This window comes from Narcine bancroftii, chromosome 2 (assembly GCF_036971445.1).
Source record: "Narcine bancroftii isolate sNarBan1 chromosome 2, sNarBan1.hap1, whole genome shotgun sequence".
NCBI lineage: Eukaryota > Metazoa > Chordata > Chondrichthyes > Torpediniformes > Narcinidae > Narcine > Narcine bancroftii.
In genome coordinates this window covers 187,379,230-187,399,288 of record NC_091470.1, presented here as the reverse complement: position 1 = coordinate 187,399,288, position 20,059 = coordinate 187,379,230, and the positions used below count along the sequence as shown (strand labels likewise).

Genomic DNA, 20,059 nt, shown 5'->3' with positions numbered 1-20,059 from the left:
CTCAAGTAAAATATTTCAGTGACAATTGGGTCCAGACCAGTGATTATCAACCTTCCCTTCCCACTCACATCCCACCTTAAACAATCCCTATCTTATCACCGATGGCCTAGGGATTACTTAAAGTGGGATGCGAGTGGGAAGAAAAAGGTTGAGAACCACCGCTGTATTTAATTCGTTAATCTTTAAAAATAAAAAAGGAATAAAAAGAAAAATAAATTAAAAAGGAACAAAAAAAAACCCCAAAATCTAATTGACCCCACCCTCTAATCCAGGTTACCTTGAAGGAAAAAAAGGGGGTACTTTGGGTGAAATGAGATAATTTAAGTGCAATGTATCTTCTTGGCTTTTACCGTATGTCGGAACAATTCATTTTTAACAAAAACATTGAGAAAGAAAGAGGCTCGGGTAACAGGAATTTGTTTGCTTGTGCCTATTTTCTTTCTTTTGGCCAGGGATGGAAGTGATGGGAACTGAGAAGGTCCACCCATATCTGGTGGTGGGAGAGGAGAAGGAAGTGAGAGCCTCGGATTGTTTTCTCCTGATCAGGGTCGGCTTCCTGAGTTCATTCAAGCGACTTTACCTCAATACGGAGCTGCGGCTGAGTCATGCCAAGGACTTATACTTTACTGTAACAAGGAACAGACTGTTTATTCTACTTGTTCAAGAGAACAACTCTGTTGAATGTAGTAATTTGATCCGAAACGTGTTGTCAGAAACCAACTTTTGCAACAAGGGTGTAGAGATAGGAGGAGCTAATAGAGGTGAGGGATTGAGGGTGGTATATACAGAGTTGGAGAGAGGTGCAGGAGGAATGTACAGGAATGGGGAGGGGCTGCAGGAGTAGGAGGGGTGGACAGAGAAGGGAAGGGGCGAGAGAGTTGGAGGTGCGGACGGTGATGGAGGATGGACAGAGATGGGGATGGATGCGCGAGTTGGAGGGGTGGACGGTGATGGGCAGGGGTGCGGGAGTTGGAGGGTGGACAGCGATGGGAAGAGGTGCGATAGTTAAAGGGGTGGACAGAGATGGGGTGGGTGTGGGAGTTGGAGAGGTGGACAGAGAAGGTGAAGGAGTGAGGGAGTTGGAGAGGTGGACAGAGATGGGAAGAGGTGTGGGAGTTGGAGGAGTGGACAGAGATGGGAAGGGGTGAGGGAGGAGTGGACAGAGATGGGAAGGGTGAGGGAGGAGGGGTGGTCAGAGATGGGAAGGGGTGCGGGAGTTGGGGTGGACAGAGATGGGAAGGAGTACGAGTTAGAGGGTGGACAGAGTTGGGAAGGGGTGCTGGAGTAGGAGAGTGGACAGAGATGGAAAGGTGTGAGGGAGTTGGAGAGTGAACAGAGATGGAAAGGGGTAAGGGAGTTTTGTGGACAGATGGGCAGGGGTGCGGGTGTTGGGGATGGACAGAGAAGGGTTTAAGGGTTGGGGTTTAGAGACGGTGAGGGGTGTTGGAGGAATCCTTCTTCGTTCCTCTCCCCACAGGTCTGTCACCTACCTGGTTGTTTGGAACTATCAGAGTTGCTCATGCCCAGAGTACTGGCCAGGGAGGCGGTGAACGACTCCGCCACTTCCTCGGGGGTGTCAAATGAGCCCCTGTCTGTGAAATGAAGCAAGACCCCTGATCAGTTGGAGCAAACTTCCCGTCCTCCTCTGAATGCGGAAAACCCGGTCTTCCACACCGCTGCTCATTTAGATTTCCCAGGTGGTGGGCCGTTTATTATTCTCCCCTCACTGGCCCAGAAAGACCCAGGGAGAGTCCAGATGGAGTAAGGGCGAAGGATTTCATTCTGACTGTTCCGATCTGGTTGCTCATTCTCAGACCTGGAGGGTCGAATTTATTCTGGAGTTATTCAGGAAGCGAAATGAAAGATGGAAAACGCAAAAGTCCGCAGACATCGTGGTTGGAGTTGAAACACAACGCTGGAGAAACTCAGCTGGTCAAACGGTGTCCTTTGTACGGCAGAGATAAAGATACATAATCCACGGTTCGAGCTTGAGCCCCTCATCAGGGTACGAGCAAAATGTAGACAGGCCTCTGAATAAAGTGGTGTTGAGGGATGGGCACGGTCGCACTGGCGGGAGGTAATAGGTGCATAAGAGAGGGAGGGCCCACCAGCAAACTGGGGGTGGGGGGAATGAAGAGGGAAGGGGTGGAGAGCTGGAGGGGAAGGGAAGGGAGGGTGATCGGGGAGTGGGGCACCACTCGTTCCGTCCGGTTGGAAGGTGCCCAGATGGTAAATTGAGTGTTATTCCCCAACTTACTGGCGGTCTTGAGGACACGTCAGCGGGGGTGGGTGGGCGCAGATTTGAAGTGGCTGGCCACTGGGAGATCCCTGTCCCCGGTGCAGACGTGCTCGGGGAAGTGATCTTCCAGTCTGCGTCCAGTCTCTCCGATGTAGTGGAGCTGCTTCACTCGGAAGGGGAATGCGCGGGACCCCGGGTGGCGGTGAGCGATGAGGTGTGGGCGCCAGTATCGCACTCCCTGCCGCCACAGGGGGAAAGGTGGCGGGGGAAGTGGGGGGGGTGGGGGGTGTCAGTACCCTCGGCGTGGCCCGTCTCCCCACTCACTGGCAGGGTTGCCTCGAATCTCCGAAATGCGAATCCAACCCGCTCCGGGCAGCCGCGGAGTCCAAGGCATTCGCTAGTGGGGGAGGGGGCAGAATTCAAACCCACTTGGCCTCCAAATTCATCCCCGTTAGACACAAGCTTCTCCGGATCTCAAACGTTACTCCTATCTCCTGCGGGCGAGCACTCACAATGACAGGCAGGCGCGCTGCCGCTCCACTCTCCGAACTCCAGACACTCCCTCGTGCTCGATCCCACCAACACCAGCCCATCGTTGCAATAGTAGTTCACCCTGTCTCCAATATCGTAGCTGGTTCCTGCTTTCCGGCCTCCCGCCGGGACCCCGGGATTTGGGCAATCTTGCACTTGAAAGAAACAAACGAAGCGTAAAAGCCACGAATACATTCAGAACCAACCAAGGCAGAGGTGGGAGTCGGACCTGGGAATAAGGTGCAACCTTTCTGCACCCGCTGCACCGCAAATATTGAACAGATCTAGACCAGAATTGCCGGATGCGGCGATGCGCCAGGAAACTTCGGTGCACGCCGTGGACCTACCTGTCCAGATTTCAAATCCAGCGCGCAGTGATCACACCGGCAGCGGCAACCTGGAAGTCCGACTCCCGCCTGAGCACTCCAGCGCGGGAACACAGAAATGCAAAGCTGGGGTCCCCCAGAGAAAATTACTTAGGGGGGGGGGAAGTCTGACACTTTTACGAACATTTGGCCACCCTACTTAAATTCCATGAAGCCCGATGGTAGCATGAGCCATCGCGCCTCGCCGCCCTGCCTCCCTCCGTCTGTCCCTCACAATGCTGGAGAAATTCAGCAGGTCAAACAGCCAGGCTTATAGAGCAAGTCAATGCATGAGACCCTACCCTCAGTTACAAGCGTTTGTCCTCCCTCCAGTTAACCATATAACATTTACAGTACGGAAACAGGCCATATCAGCCCTTCTAGTCCACACCGATTTAAGTGGTCTCCACTCGTCCCACCTATCTGCTCCCTGTCCATAACCCTCATATCCATGCACTTATCCAACCTTCTCTTAGATGACAAAATTGACCCTGCTGCAGCCACCTCTTCCGGAAGGTCATTCCACTCAGCCAACCCTCTCTGAGTGAAGAAGCTTTCCCTTATGTTTCTTCTAAAGTTTTTCCCCCTAACCCTTAACTTATGAACCCTCCTTCCTCTCTCACCTACCATCAAGGGGAAGAGCCTATTCACTTCTACTCTATCTATTCCCCTCATAATGTTATACACCTCTATCAAACCCCCCTCACCTTCTATGCTCCAATGAATAAAGACCCAGTCTACTCAATCTTTCTCCATATTCTAGATCCTGCAATCCAGTTGTGAGAGCTTTTATTCACGCTACGGGTAGTGAAATCTAGCTTTTCCCAGCTCTGCCAAAATCATTTCTGCCACTGAAAGAGCTCGAGACAGTTATCCACGCCCTCATTTTCTCCCATTTAGACCACTCCAACTCTCTTTACATGGGAATAAGTCAGTCGTCAGTATCCCGTCTGCAACGGGTTCAGGATGCGGCCGCAGGAGCCAGGAAGCAGGACCCTATCACCCCTCTTCTCGCCTCCCTCCACTGGCTGCCAGTCGGGCTCAGGATAGCTTTTAAAGTTCTCCAGTTTGTTTACTAAGCCTTCAGTGGACGAGCCCCCTCCTCCATCACCCTACTCCTCAGATTGGCCAATTTAGGGGCTGGGTTGTTCCACGTTCAAATCGCAAACTGGGAGTGGGGGGGGGGGGGGGATTGTGCCTTCATGATAGCAGCCCCTGAACTGTAAAACAACATTCCAAACCAGCCCCTTCCTCTAACTCTTTCAAATCCAGGATCAATTTGTATTTTTGCAAGTGTTTCGTGGTGATTGTTGATTGTTAATATGTTGAATGTACAATTCTAAACCTCGGGGACCTGTTTTATGTTGCTCTTTAATGTAATAAAAATAACAGTGCACAAAAAGTCAGGCAGTGTCTGTGGTTCATTGATCATTCAGGAATCTGATTTGATGGCGGTGGGGAAGAAGCCATCCTTGTGCCATTGAGTGCTCGTCTTTAGGCTCCTGTACCCTTTTCCCGATGGTGGCAGAGTGAAGAGGGCCTGGCCTGGTTGGGGGGGGGGGTGGTTGGTGGGAGTCTGAGGGTGGTTGGTGGGAGTCTGAGGATAGAGGCTGCATTTTTAAGACAATGCCTCAAGTCAATGTCCTCGATGGAGTGAAGTCTGGGGCCTGTGATGTCGCAGGCTGAGTTACTGACCCTCTGGAGTTTCTTCTTTTCCTGGGAGTTGGCACCTCCGTACCAAGCAGTGATGCAACAAGCCTGAATGCTCCCCACGGTCCACCTGCATAAGTTTACAAGAGTGTTCAGTGACGTACCGAATCTCCTCAGACACCTCACAAACTCTAGCTACTGGTGAGCCTTCTTTTTTTTTAAACTTTATTTACTCATTCAAAATACAGATAATAAGTAACATACATAACAATAAACTTAAACATAAACGATATATTTTATATATATGTAAAATAAAAAAGAAATAAAAAAAAGAAAAAAAGAGAACCCACCCCCCCCCACCTTTCAGCCAACACTCCTAAGGAGAGCCATAAAAAAAGAAAAAATATAAAGAAAAATTAAACATACATAGTAAGATCTAATCAATGTAAATATTCTGAATATAACAACCACTTATTAATAAAAAAACTATAATTATCACACTAAACATCTGTGATTTTTTTCATTATTAAACAATATTTCATCTCATTATGCCATCTATTAATATCAATCATATTCGTATCTTTCCATGTACTAGCAATACACTTTTTTGCTACAGATAATGCTAAATATACAAAAGCAAGTTGAAATTTATATCCTGTAATATTTAATACATAACTGAAATATAACCCTTCAGGTAAAATCATATCTCTACCAAACACATGCTTTACCAAAGATCGAATTTGATAATAAAGAAACAAAGAATTCTTATCAATACCATAACTGTCCCTCATCTGATCAAAAGATTAAAAATTTACCTTCTTTAAAACAATCTCCCAAATGTTCCACACCTTTAAATCTCCAATGTAATAAACTTTGATTATGTATTGAGAAAGAAATAAGTTTATTATTATACAATGGAGTCAAGGCCGACAATTCACCACTAATATCTATCATTTCCTTTTTCTTTGTCCATTACTTCATTAAATGTTTTAATATAGGCACATCATATTGCTGAAACAAATTTACATTCCATCTAAACAAAAATTGATGTATTTAAACCTCAAACATTAAAAGTAGCAAACCTCAACTTTGACATATCTACTAATATTATTAAGAACTAATAATATCAATATATAAAAACTCAAAACAACGTAAATAGGCCCTCCAATAGGAGAAAAAGAAATCACAAATTAAAGGCTAAATAAAATAAAAATGAAAAAAATAGAAAAAAGATAAAATAAAAAAAAAACCCAAAAAAACTACCAAAAGGTAGTAATCCCTAAACCAATCTTGGCTGTGGATCACCCACCAGTGGCTGATGACTAATAGAACATAGAGCAAATCTCTCCCTCCCCAGCCAAACAAAGAATAACAACAAAATATCATAATAACATAAAAATAAAGTAAGAATAAGAAAGTTCTTCTATTCATCCAAGAGATTCCAAACTCGGCGACCCCATTTCAGGAGAACCCAGACTCTTTCCATTCCCATTTCTACCATTTCTACCCTTTCTTCCATTTCCAGAACAACCAGATTTTTCTTTAGGAGACAATGGCGGACTACGTCTTTGTCCTCAAACATCTGCCAATGAATCAGCAAAAATCATTGCTTCATGCTCATTCTCAAAAAACCGAGATTGAAAGTCTCCACAAAACACCTTCAACGCTGCCGGATAGCGAAAAGTAGATTAATAGCCTTTACGCCACAAATCTTCTTTAACTGAATTAAATCGACGCCGATGCTGAATAACCCCTTGTCTCAAATCGGGATTAAAAAAAACTCTACTATTCTGATCATTAACGGAGCTTGTCGTTGTCTTGCATTTTGCACTGCTAGACGAAGTATTGTTTCTCTGTCCAAATAATTCAAGCATCGAATTATCACGGGTCTCGGTGATTGACCAGGCAGAGGCCTTCTTCTTAAGGCTCTATGAGCTCTTTCCAATATCAAGCCTCCAGAGAAAAATTCTTGCCCCAATATTTGTGGGATCCATTCTGTAAAAAAATGGATCTTGTTCTTCCATACCTTCTGGCAAACCAACAATCTTCACATTGTTCCTTCTACTTTGATTCTCCAAATAATCTATTTTCCTCTCTAACTCCTTCTCACGTTCTCGCAATTCTTTAATGGATTTTTCCACCTCATCACTTTTTCTGTATTAGAGGCAACTTGCTGTTTACATTCCAAAAAATCAGACTGAAATTTTTTTAAATCTTCAGAAAATACTTCCACATGTGCATTAACTGTAGTGAATTCTGACCTCATACTATCTTTCATTTGAGCCAATTCTTGCATAATTGGCTGAGTAACTGTACTGAACAGGTTAAGTTGTAATTCAGAAAGACTCAACCCTGTTTTCTTTAACGTAGCATCCGAACCAGATAACTGCAGCTCCTGCTGCAGCTGGTGAGCCTTCTTTGTGATTGCATCGATGTGGAGGCTCCAGGACAGATCCTCAGAGATGTTGACACCCAGGATTTTGAAATTCTTGACCCTCTCCACTACTGAGCCCTTGATGAGGGCTGGGTCACATGCATAAAGTCAAATGATCTCATATCTATTCAGATGTAAATTCTTATGTTCTGGATGTGTCCAAGCCTTGAAAAATATTCGAGGGATGTGTTTCAAATTCTATTGTTATGGGCCCAGAGGACCCCAAAACCCAACAGCAATAGAAATCCACCAATACAAATGGTTACTTAAACCAAAGTTGGTTTGAATTTTCTTTAAGCATAAAAACAGGATCAAACTTTAACTTATTACTATTAACCTAACTTAACCCCCTTCTAAGCGCACGTGTATGTAATGTGTGTGTGTGTGTGTGTGTGTGTGTGTGTGTGTGTAAGTTCCGAAAAATTCTTTGATTCACAGTCCGATCTCACTTCTCACTCCTCCAAGTTCACCAGTATCAGGCAATTCTTATACTGTGCACAGAATTTAACATTTATGAATTTTCACCAGGCTCTGGTGCTTAAAGTCAAATGGTTCCCACTCAGGAAGTTCCCAGTTGATTTCAGCGGGAGATTTGTTGCTCAGTAGACACATGCAAACCGATTTCTTCTGATCGGCCAATTTAGTGTCTTGCTGAAGAAACTTGCCTTACCGTGGGTTTTCCAAACAATAACCTCTTCTCCCAGGTCACTGCCGAGTTCCTCTTGTTTCCCTTATTTCAGTAGAAACACCCTAGCCGGGCCATTTCCCCTCGTGAGGACCACAAGGGTTTTGAACAGGCTGGACTCAGAACTCGCAGCGCGTCTTCAAAATATGCCAGTTCGCCATAATGCAGCTTCCAAAAGCTACTGCAGAACTGTAGATCTCTCTCTCTCCAAATAATCATGTTCTCTCTCTCTCTCTCTCTCTCTCTCTCTCTCTCTCTCTGTTTGCAAAACCAGGTGACCCCTCTGAGAACAGCAAACTTCAACCGGACAGATTGCTGGCACCAGAGTCCATTTCTGCCTGGCCATCTGTTGCCCATTTATTCCCCAACATCACCTACTTGTGAAGTTTCCATAGGCATTCTTTGAAGTTCCTGTGGACGTGAAGTCTCAGCTTATGCAAAGCATTTCAAATTAGATATCTTTTGTAAAGTGTTACTGTTTGTGAAGTGACTTATACACTAAACCCCACCACACCACCCCACAATCTATCTCTTTTAAAAACATACATAGTAATACTATCTTTAATTCTTAATGTAAATCTAGAGGCCAATCCTTTTTGGTCCCACTGGTGAGGATGATATTCTTTTAGCTCCAACTAAATGCTCCATTCTGTCTTGTGCTTCTCTCTTGGCCAGACAGGCCATACTCGACCCGATAGCCTGACGATGCCTGAGATTGTCTGATTTCGGAAGCTAAGCAGGCTCAGGCCCTGAGGTTCGACTTGTCTCGGAACACCAAGTGCTGAGGGTTTCTGTGAGGGGGCGCTGGACAAAGTGGACCGAAGATTTCACGCAGGTTACATTCTAAATGTTGTATAGCGTGACAACAATGGAACCTTTTGCCATTACCGCTTAGAAAGAAGCCTGGTCCCAATCGCTGGGGCTGTAGAGGCGTCACTCTAACCGCTACACCAACCGTGCTGCCCACGTTTAGGAGTTAAGGAATACAATTAGTGGCTGGTTTCTAAAAATAAGTTTATATGGAATCTGGCAATAATCAAAAAGGGACATTGCCCTTTCGAATGAAAACTTCCTTTGGAAACTGACAAGATAAATATCTTCTTTTGACACTTGTATATGCTTTTTCAAACAAAGTTACATCCTTTAGTACTTAAATACAACTCTAGAGGGTTGTCAAACATCACAGGCTCCTTCAAGGACATGAGACGGGGTCTTAAGAAAGTGGCCTCTATCCTCAAAGACCCCACACCACCCGCCCCCAGGCCACGCCCTCTTCACTCTGCTACCATCTGGGGTGAGGGGGAAAGGACCAGAAGCCTGAAGATGAGCCCTCAGCGGCACGAGGGCAGCTTCTTCCCCGCCGCCGTAAGGGCCCCTGAGTGATCGACGAACCCCGGACGCGGCCTGACTTTGCCTTTTTCTTGCACAGTTTTTAATTTATTTTGTAAGGAGGTTTACAGAAAGGTCTGCTCCATGACGCTGCCGCAAACATCGAACTTGGCGATGTGTTGACGACAATAAATTCTGATTCTGACTTTGAGACTTTGGAAACTAACCATTGGATGTGGGTTTTTATGAACCTGTACCGTGGTAACTGTGCGCGGCAAAAAAAATCATTGTTTAAGTTGATCAATCTATATTGTACCTGTTCATTTTTCTGACAAATGGGAAAACTGGTTCGCAAACAGTTCTCAGGAGAGGAATGCTTACACACTGGAGTCACGGGGGTGTAGTCCATCAAAAGGGGTGACACCAAAATGACTGCCCTAAAACGTTTGTGCATTTCAGCAGAAATGCATTTTCTTTTATAAAAATGTCCGCGCCGTTCATCACACCAGCAAAAATATTTCTCGTCAGCCTCTACGCATGTTCAACAAAGCTAAAACTTGACGTTCATTTGCTTCTATAACCTCCAGCCAGAGCTGTCGTCGAGACGATGACAAACAAGCAAGCGCTGTTATTTTTGTTGCTGCTGCCGCTGCTTCTGTCACATTTTCTGGTGTTTTGCCGATGTCCTTGTGGTAGGTTTATTGTCAAAATCAGCATGATGGAGTTCTTAAATGTTTTTATTTTGAATTCTATTGTTTTCTGAACGAATTTTCACTTTAACCATGGAAATACATTGAAGCTGGGCGCAGGATATTGTAGTTTAAGATTAGTGCAAGGATTCTGGGATGGGAGGGGGTCTGGGGGGGGAGAGGGGGTGACACCTTGAGTTACCCACTCTTGTGATGCCTCTGCTTTTACGTAACTCAGACCCTGCTTCCTTCAATTGAACTGCATTTGCTACCTCCACTCACTCAGCCGATCTGATGCCCCCAGGGCCGGAACACTTACTGTCGGTGGTACAGATCGCGTTGGTTCCGTTCCAGCGGCCATTCTTCATGCAGGTCCTGCTGGTCGAACCTTTGAGGGTATAACCATCGTAGCATTCGAAGGAGACGGTTTCTCCGACGGTGTAACTGGAATTGACCGGGAAGAAGTTCCCTTCTTCGAGAACAGGAGCAGGACATCGAAATTCTGGGAATTGTGAAGGCCATATGAGACTGATGCATGTCGGAGGTCTGGAATTGGTTGATAACTGGGGGGGGGGGGGAGGGGGCGGAGGTCTCAGCCCAGAGGCGGGTGAGTGTGGGACCAGGGGCCTGAATCTGGACTCTGTGAATCCTGGGCATGGGTGAGCAAGTGTGGAGCCAAACCCTAACCCAAATTCAACTGCTCATTCCCATAGGGAGCCAGGTACTATGGGCAAGGGTCACCACTCACACAGTATGGTGAAAGGCTCTCTGACCCATTGAAGCTTTGTTGAACCACCAACCCAGCTCCCACATTATCTTCATCATGTTCCCAGCAACTCCCCAGTTTCCCACTCACTTGGGGCCAATCTACGGCAGTCGGTTGGAATGTGGAGAAATACCCGGTCGGGGAGAGCATGCAAGCTTCACATGGACAAGGTAGGAACTCCGGGTCATTGCAGCTCGGTGGCACCGGGGAAACTTCTCTGCATATTCTACCTTTTAAAGGCAGGGAAGCAGTTGGGACCTTCCAGCCCTTTGATGATACCAGGCTGTTCTTATCCCAGCTCAGCTCCAGTCCCCCCTCCCCTGTTCCGCTCCATCCACCCACTACCCTCAACTATACACACACACGTGCAGACAGCCACATGCACACTCACATACACAACTGCATGCTCTCTCACACACACTCTCACAAACACACACACAAATCACATTCTTACAAACACACTCACAAACACACTCTCACAAATACACACACAAACAAACTCACACTCTAACACACACACAAACTCACATTCTGACAAACACAAATCACATTCTCACACTCACAAACCCACACACTCACAAACACACACACAAACTCACTCTCACAAATGGACACAAACTAACACTCACACAAACACAAACTCACACAAAATTACACACACAAACTTACATTCTCACAAACACACACACACTCACAAACTCACAAACTCACTCATACAATATATTACACATTACAAACACACAAACTCACAAACACACAAGCTAACTAACACACAAACTCACACTTTCAGAAACACACAGTCTCACAAACACCAAAAATTCAAACATACACAAAGTTACACATTTTCACAAAAACACAAACTCACACACACAAACTCACACATACACAAACCTAAACATTCTCACATACACAAAGTCACACACACAGAAACTTACATATTCTCATAAACTCGTACACTCAAACTCACATTCTCACAGAAACACAAACCCACACTCACAAACACAAACTCACACTCTCACAAACACACAGAAATTCACACACACAAACTCAGACTCTCACAAACACACAAACTTACACACACACTCATACTCTCACAAACACACACATATACTCACACACAAACTCACAATCTCACAGACACACACTCACAAACACACACACAAACTCACTCTCACAAAAAAACACAAACTCACAAACACACATACAAATTCGAACACAAACTCACACTCTCACAAAAAATACAAACACACATATAAACACACTCTTACACACACTAACTCACACACTCATGCTCTCACAAACACACACAAACTCACATTCTCATCAACATACAAACTCACATTCTCACTAACACACACAAACTCACACTCTCACACAGACACAAACTCACACTCTCACAAACTCACAAACACACACATTCTCACAACCTCATAAACATAAACTCACACTCTAACAATCCCACCCACACAATCTCACTCTCAAAATCACACACAAACACAATCTCACAAGCACAGACAAAAACTCACACTCTTACACACACACACTCACACTCAAAAACACACACAAACACACTCTCACAAACTCAGACTCTCACAGAAATTCACACACACAAACTCACACTCTCAGAAACACACACAAACTCACAAACACTCTCACAAACAGACTCTCACAAATACACACAGAAATTCACACAAACAAGCTCACTCTTACAAACACACACACAAACTCACTCTCACAAACACTCACAATCTCACAAACACACACACAAACTCACACAAACAAGCTCACTCTTACAAACACACACAAACTCACACTCTCACAAACACACACACAAACTCACAAACACTCTCACAAACTCAGACTCTCGCAAACACTCACAGAAATTCACACACACAAACTCACATTCACAAACACACATAAACTCACACTCTCACAAACACACACAAACTCACAAACACTCTCACAAACTCAGACTCTCACAAACACACACAGAAATTCACACAAACAAGCTCACTCTTACAAACACACACACAAACTCACTCTCACAAACACTCTCACAATCTCACAAACACACACACAAACTCACACAAACAATCTCACTCTTACAAACACACACAAACTCACACTCTCACAAACACACACACAAACTCACAAACACTCTCACAAACTCAGACTCTCACAAACACACACAGAAATTCACACAAACAAGCTCACTTTTACAAACACACACAAACTCACTCTCACAAACACACACAAACTCACAAACACACACACATGCTCATGCACACAAACTCACTCTCACAGACACACACACAAACACACATTCACAAACACAAATTCACTCACAAACACACACACAAACTCACACACACACTCATACTCTCACAAACACACACATACTCATGCACACAAACTCACACTCTCTCAAGCATTCATACACAAAAACTCACACTCAGACACACTCACAAACATACTGTCACAAACTCACTTTCACAAACACTCTCACAATCTCACAAACACACACACAAACTCACACAAACAAGCTCACTCTCACAAACATGCACACACAATCTCACCCTCACAAAAAAACACACACACAAACTCGTACACAAACTCACACTCTCACTAACACACACACAAACTTTCACGTACTTGCACACACGCTCACACATGTGTCCACACGTATGGCAGAAGAAAGCCTAGAGGGAGAGAGAGCAAGGTGGAGGGGCGTGGTAATGGGTTGGCGGGCAAGAAAGGGCAAGGAGATGAAATGGCAGAGAAAGCAAGGTAAAAAATTGGGGACTGAGGAGTGAGTGAGAATGGCAGAGTGGGGTGTGAGGGAGGAAGGCGATGGTGAGGGAGGAGGAAGTGGGGGGGGCGAGAAAAAATGACCAACAGATGTTCACGTACCTTTACAGATGAGTGGGGTCTTCTTCCGGCTGTTGTGGCTCCACTTGCCACTACTGAGACACCGGGAGCTGAACACTGGCCAGGAATAATGCGCCTCTGGGCACTCAAACCTTGCCACACTCTTCACCTCATTGCCCTTTGATTTGGTGACCTTACCTCCGGTGATGTGAATGTCAGGTTCACAGGTCACTGGGGTCTTCGCGTCGTCCTCTCCTGCAACACGAACAACTTTTTCTTGGTCATTGATTCCCGCCAACCATGCCTCCGTACCCTTCGATCCCCTTCAAAACCCCCTCCGGCACCTCGATTCACGGTGCAAGTTCCGCCACGGGCCAGAAAGCCACAGCCTTCCCTTCATGTTTATCCCAGTTAAATTTAATCAGCGGTTTCTGGGCCGGTTGATCCAGTCGCATGAAAACCTTTTCACTTCTCTCTGTACCACCAGGAGGTGTGGATGAGGCTCTACGGGGTACTGGTGAGAGCTCATTTGGAGAACTGTGTACAGTTTTGGTAAAGGAAAAGAAAAAAAAAGATTTCCTTATGGTCACTTAATGATACATTTAGAGTGCAACCAACATGAAATTCTTTGACTTCTGTCCACTGTTGTCCAGCGCCCCGACTGCACCTGGTGATCCCAGGTGGGTCACCCCTTCAAGTACCGGCTGGGCCTGAACCTGCTCAGCTTCCGAGATCAGACCATTTCTGACGTATTGGGGCCCCTTGACCCTCGAAGGAATGTTGGAGAGAGTGCAGAGAAGATTTACCAGGGTGATTCCCAGGGCTAACGCATGAGGAAGGTTTAGCGGCCCTCGGACTCTATTCATTGGGGTATAGAAGAACGAGAGGGGATTTAGTTCGAATGCTGAAAGGATTGGACAGAGTTGATGAGAATAACATGTTTCCCTTGGTGGGTGAATCCGGGACAGGAGGGACCAGCCTCTAGAATTAGAGGGTCCCATTTAAAATAGAGATGAGGGGAGAAATTTCTTTAGCCAGAGGGCTGCGGATTTGTGCAATTCAGCTGTGGAGGCCGGATCGCTGGAAGAGTTTAAGGGGGAGATTGAGGGATATGGGGTGGGGGGTGGGGAGAAAGGCCAGAATTTGGAACTAGAACAGTTTTAGCTCATAGTGAAGTGGCTCGATGAGCCAAAAAGCCTGCTTCTGCTCCTTTATCTTGTGACCTTACTAACCGTGTTAATGACATTGCTATCCACGTTGTTAACAACAGTGGGCCAGCACTGACCTCTGCAGCACACTAGGGACACAGGACCCCAGTCAGAAAAAGCCTCTACAGTAATTCCACCCTCTGTCTCCTCCCAGTTTTGAACCCCACACTCCTGGATCTCATGTGACTGGACCACCTCGACCAGCCTCCCTTGGGTGGGGGGGTGGGGGGGAGTTTGTCCAAGGTCTTGCTAAAGTCCAAGCGGGCAGCACGTTAGTGTAGTGCTGGTAGTGTGGCACCCTCTCAGTCATCCTGCCCCGCCATCTGGCACTCTCTGAATGCCACCTGCTTAGAGGAGGGCACAGAGCTGCCTTGCACCACCTCTCCGGCCCAGCAGACCCTGCTCAGCGCCAGCCTCCTCTCCCACACAGCAGCATCCCTCCAAAGGCAGGGCCGACAGCTCCCCCGAGCACATTGGTTCAAAAGTGGCGTCTTTTCAAACTGTGGGCTCACCAGTGGCTGATTAACCTTTAGCCTAGGCCACGATTGCATGCCACGAACACAAGGCGTGAAACGATATTTGATTTATGTTCAGAGTAAATCGGAGAGCTATGAGTAAAATGTTTTACCTAAAAACTGAATTCATTAGATGCAAACTGTGCCCCACAGTTCAAGTAGGCCAAGGGGAGGGTTCAGAGTCGGGCATCGGGAGCTCCGAGCGTGTGGTAGGCCGAGGGGAGCGTTTGGAGTCAGGCTGTCAGGAGCTCCGGTGTGCGGTTGGTCGAGTGAAGGGTTGAGAGTCAGGCATTGTGAGCTTTGGTGTCCAGAAGGCAGAGGGGAGGGTTCAGAGTCAGGCATTGTGAGCTCTGGTGTGCAGAAGGCAGAGAGGAGGGTTCAGAGTCAGGTTGTTGAGAGCTCCAGTGTGCGGTAGGCCAAGCTGAGTGTTCAGAGTTGGGCGTCGTGAACTCTGGTATGTGGTGGACTGAGGGGAGTGTTCAGACTTGGGTGTCGTGTGCTCTAGTGTGTGGAAGGCTGAGAGGAGGATTCAGAGTCGGGCATTAAGAGCTTCAATGTGTGGTAGACTAAGGGGAGGGTTCAGAGTCGGGCATCAGAAGCTTCGGAGTGTGGTAGGCTGAGGGGAGGGTTCAGAATCAGGTTGTTGAGAGCTCCAGTGTGCGGTAGGCCAAGTTGACTGTTCGGAGTTGGGCGTCGTGAGCTCCGGTGTGTGGTGGACTGAGGGGAGTCTTCGGAGTTGGGTGTCATGTGCTCTAGTGTGTGGAAGGCTGAGAGGAGGATTCAGAGTCGGGCATTAGGAGCTTCAATATGTGGTAGACTGAGGGGAGGGTTCAGAGTCAGGCATCAGGAGCTCCAGTGTGTGGTAGGCTGAGGGGAGGGTTCAGAGCTGGGCGTCAGAGCTCCGGTGTGTGGTATGCTGAGGGGAGGGTTTGAAGTTGGGGTGTCAGAAGTTCTGGTGAGTGATAGGCAAGGGGAGTGTTCGGAGCCAGGGTATCATGAGCTCTGGTGTGCAGTAGGCCTTGGGGAGGGTTCAGAGTTGGGGCGTTAGGAGCTCCAGTGTGCAGTAGGCTGAAGGATGGGTTCGGAGTCAGCATCATACAATTTCTTCTGTGCTTCAACCCACCCAAATTTTATGTCTAAAATGTAAAATAATTGAATAGCACAAGTGTTTTTAATTATGTTTTGATTTTAAATATAAATAACAATTATGTACTCCTTTAAAATGGTTCTCTTCCTTAAGTTCCTTGTGCTTCGATGTTAAATACAAAATAAAAATCTATAATGGATTTAAAATTTTTGGTGTGTGTCCTGGATGTGCGCTCTTTAATTCCCTTTGTGCGCTGGTTGTGAAACATGTGTGCACATGCATACAGATTAGAGAGAATGGGGGTCATGGTGTCATTTTGTAATGCGCTCGCCCCCCCCCCACTTAATGTTAAAACCTGCTACGCCCCTGGTGCACTGATGCCTACTGATATCTCTCAGCCACCTGTCGGAGATGAACTTGCTTGCCCTGAGCTGGGGGAGACTGAAGATCCCTCTGCCCTTCCTCTCAGATGACGCATTAAACCAAGACCTCGTCTTCTCCCTCAAAAAGTTCTGCCCATCGTTTTGAGGTGGGGGGGTGGTGGTTTGGCACTGGAGTTTGCTGGAAAGATTTAAATTCCAATCAAAACCAATTCTCCCTCCAAATCTGGGAACAGAAAGCGCCACCCCCTCCCCCCTCCCCCCACCTCCAGTCCCGGCTCCGGTACAATCATTCCTTACTTACCTTGAGACGTCGAAAAGAAAGCAAATCCAAGAGCGAGAATGTAGAGCGGATTCATCCTTGGTTCCTGCCGACGACCAACCTCGCCACCCTGAGCCTGTGGCTTGTTTCACTGATGTCCCAGCTTGGATCCAAACAGGAGATAGAGCGAGGGACTGCAATACCTTTGGCAGTTTATTAACTGCAGTGTAAATAAGTGAACACAAATCAAAGCCTTTTTTTTTGCAATATGGTTCAGGGAACTGATAAGTTAGTTGTTGAATCTGGGGCTGGAGAGCAGCAGTTACACATCCAAGCCCGAGTTTCAGGAGCCCTTGAGGCGGCAGGTTTGGAACTCGTTCCACCAATCCCAACGAGGTTCTCCAGCACGTACGAAAAGGGTGTGGAGATCAGCTGCCAGCTCCCCGAAGGGCCTTCTTGTTCTTCGCAAGATATGGGGGCAGAAGTCAGCCCATCGCCACTCTAATCCATCCTCCCAGTCAGCCCCACACCACCCCCCCTGGCTTTCTCCCAAACTGATCAAATGCCCGTCAATCTCTGCCTGGGGCAACAAGTTCCACAGACTCACGACCCCCTGGCTAAAGAATTTTTTCCATGTCTTCTGTTTTAAACAGACGCCCCTTTATCCTGAATTTATGCCCTTTCGTCTTGGAATCCCCGACAATGGGAGCGTCCTTGCCCCATCTAATCTGTCCCTGCCTTTCAGCATTTGAGATGCCTCTACGAGGACCCCCCCCCCCCCCCGCCCGCCCTCATCCTTCTGTACCCCAACGAATGCAGTGCAAGAGGCTGCCATTCTCATATGCTAAACTTTTCAATCCTGGTAAGTAAAAAAAAAGCTGGCCCGCTTGGCGTAGCGGTTAGCGCGACACCTTTACTGCGCCAGCAATCAGGTCTGGGATTTGAATCCTGTGCTATCTGTAATGGGTTTGTACATTTTCCCCAGTGGGAGGGGGAGGGGGAGGGCTCTGGTTTCCTCCCACCATTCAGGTGTAGACTCTTCTTTGGCTTGGCTTCATGGACAAAGATTTATGGAGGGGTAATGTCCACGTCAGCTACAGGCTCATTTGTGGCTGACAAGTCTGATGTGGGACAGGCAGACACGATTGCAGCGGTTGCAAGGGAAAATTGGTTGGTTGGGGTTGGGTGTTGGGTTTTTCCTCCTTTGTCTTTTGACAGTGAGGTGGGCTCTGCGGTCTTCTTCAAAGGAGGTTGCTGCCCCCCGAACTGTGAGGCGCCAAGATGAACGATTTGAGGCGATATCAGCCCACTGGCGATGGTCAATGTGGCAGGCACCAAGAGCTTTCTTTAGGCAGTCCTTGTACCTCTTCTTTAGTGCATCTCTGTCTCGGTGGCCAGTGGAGAGCTCGCCATATAACACGATCTTGGGAAGGTGATGGTCTTCCATTCTGGAGACGTGACCTACCCAGCGCGGTTTGATCTTCAGCAGCGTGGATTCGATGCTGTCGGCCTCTGCCATCTCGAGTACTTCCATGTTGGAGATGAAGTCATTCCAATGAATGTTGAGGATGGAGCGGATACAACGCTGGTGGAAGCGTTCTAGGAGCCGTAGGTGATGCCGGTAAAGGACCCATGATTCGGAGCCGAACAGGAGTGTGGGTATGACAACTGCTCTGTATACGCTAATCTTTGTGAGGTTTTTCAGTTGATTGTTTTTCCAGACTCTTTTGTGTCGTCTTCCAAAGGCACTATTGGCCTTGGCGAGTCTGTTGTCTATCTCGTTGTCAATCTTTGCATCCGATGAAATGGTGCAGCCGAGATAGGTAAATTGGTTGACCGTTTTGAGTTTTGTGTGCCCGATGGAGATGTGGGGGGCTGGTAGTCATGGTGGGGAGCTGGCTGATGGAGGACCTCAGTTTTCTTCAGGCTGACTTCCAGGCCAAACATTTTGGAAGTTTCCGCAAAACAGGACGTCAAGCGCTGAAGAGCTGGCTCTTCTTCAGCATGATGCTGAAACAAGCCATGAAAGACCTCAACAATGAAGACGCTGTTTACATCTGGTACCGCACGGATGGCAGTCTCTTCAATCTGAGGCGCCTGTCAGCTCACACCAAGACACAAGAGCAACTTGTCCGTGAACTACTCTTTGCAGACGATGCCGCTTTAGTTGCCCATTCAGAGCTAGCTCTTCAGTGCTTGACGTCCAGGTGTAGACTAATGGGGTGTAAATTGGGCGGCAAGGTCATGGGCCGAAATGGCCTGTTACCATGCTCTATGTCTAATTTTTTTTATTTAAAATCTTCTCTGCACCTTCTCCAACACCAGCACATCTTTTCTCCAATAACGTGCCCAAAACGGTACATCAGTGGTTCTCAACTTTTTTCTTTCCACTCACATCCCACTTTAAATAATCTCTCTGCCATCGGTGATCTATGATTAGTAAGGGACTGCTTCAGATAGGATGCGGATGGAAAGAAAAAGGTTTGAAGACCACTGTTTTAATCATCCCTCATGGACTCATTATGTGCATGGTTTCATCACTCCAAAGGAAGTGGGCCAATGACCATTTTTCTCAAGCAAAATATTTCAGTAACAATTGGGTGTTCTCAACCTTCCCTTCCCACCCCTAGTCCATCTTAAGGTTTAAAAAAACCACACAAAATGCTGGAGAAGTTCAGCGGGCCAAACAGTGTCCTTTATGTAGCAAAGAGACATGTGACCCATGTTTCGGGCTTGGGCCCTCCCTCAAAGTCTTAACAAAATGCTGGCAGGCATACAAACCATCTCAAGGAATCCCTTCCTGATCATGGAGCACCTGTGGCGAACGGGCCACTTCAGGTGGGACGTGAGGGGAAAGAAAAAGTTTGAGGCCCACTGCTGTACATCGTACTCCAAGTGAGGTCTCCACCAGTACTTCAAGAATCTTAATATTACCTCCCTGCTATTCCCCTTGAAATGAACACCCAGCATTGCATTCACTGTCTTCCCCATCGACTTCACCAGGAGGGTATCCTGCACAAGGACTCCCAAGTCCCTTTGCACCTCGGAATT

The 20,059-nt window shown here is 46.9% G+C and overlaps 1 protein-coding gene across 1 annotated transcript in view; it reads right to left on the bottom strand.

Moving 5' to 3' along the window:
- The window catches only part of LOC138753019 (uncharacterized), a 114,482-nt gene extending 97,139 nt beyond the window's left edge, over window positions 1-17,343 (bottom strand). Inside the window, exons 1-5 of the mRNA XM_069915613.1 lie at window positions 17,051-17,343; window positions 13,599-13,811; window positions 10,242-10,424; window positions 2,752-2,925; window positions 1,491-1,592 (exon numbers count right to left, since the gene is read on the bottom strand). Of these exons, the coding sequence (XP_069771714.1) occupies window positions 1,491-1,592; window positions 2,752-2,925; window positions 10,242-10,424; window positions 13,599-13,811; window positions 17,051-17,105 (727 nt within the window). The 5' untranslated portion in view covers window positions 17,106-17,343. The remainder of the gene's footprint in view (window positions 1-1,490; window positions 1,593-2,751; window positions 2,926-10,241; window positions 10,425-13,598; window positions 13,812-17,050) is intronic.
- Between the last annotated feature and the right edge of the window lie 2,716 nt (window positions 17,344-20,059).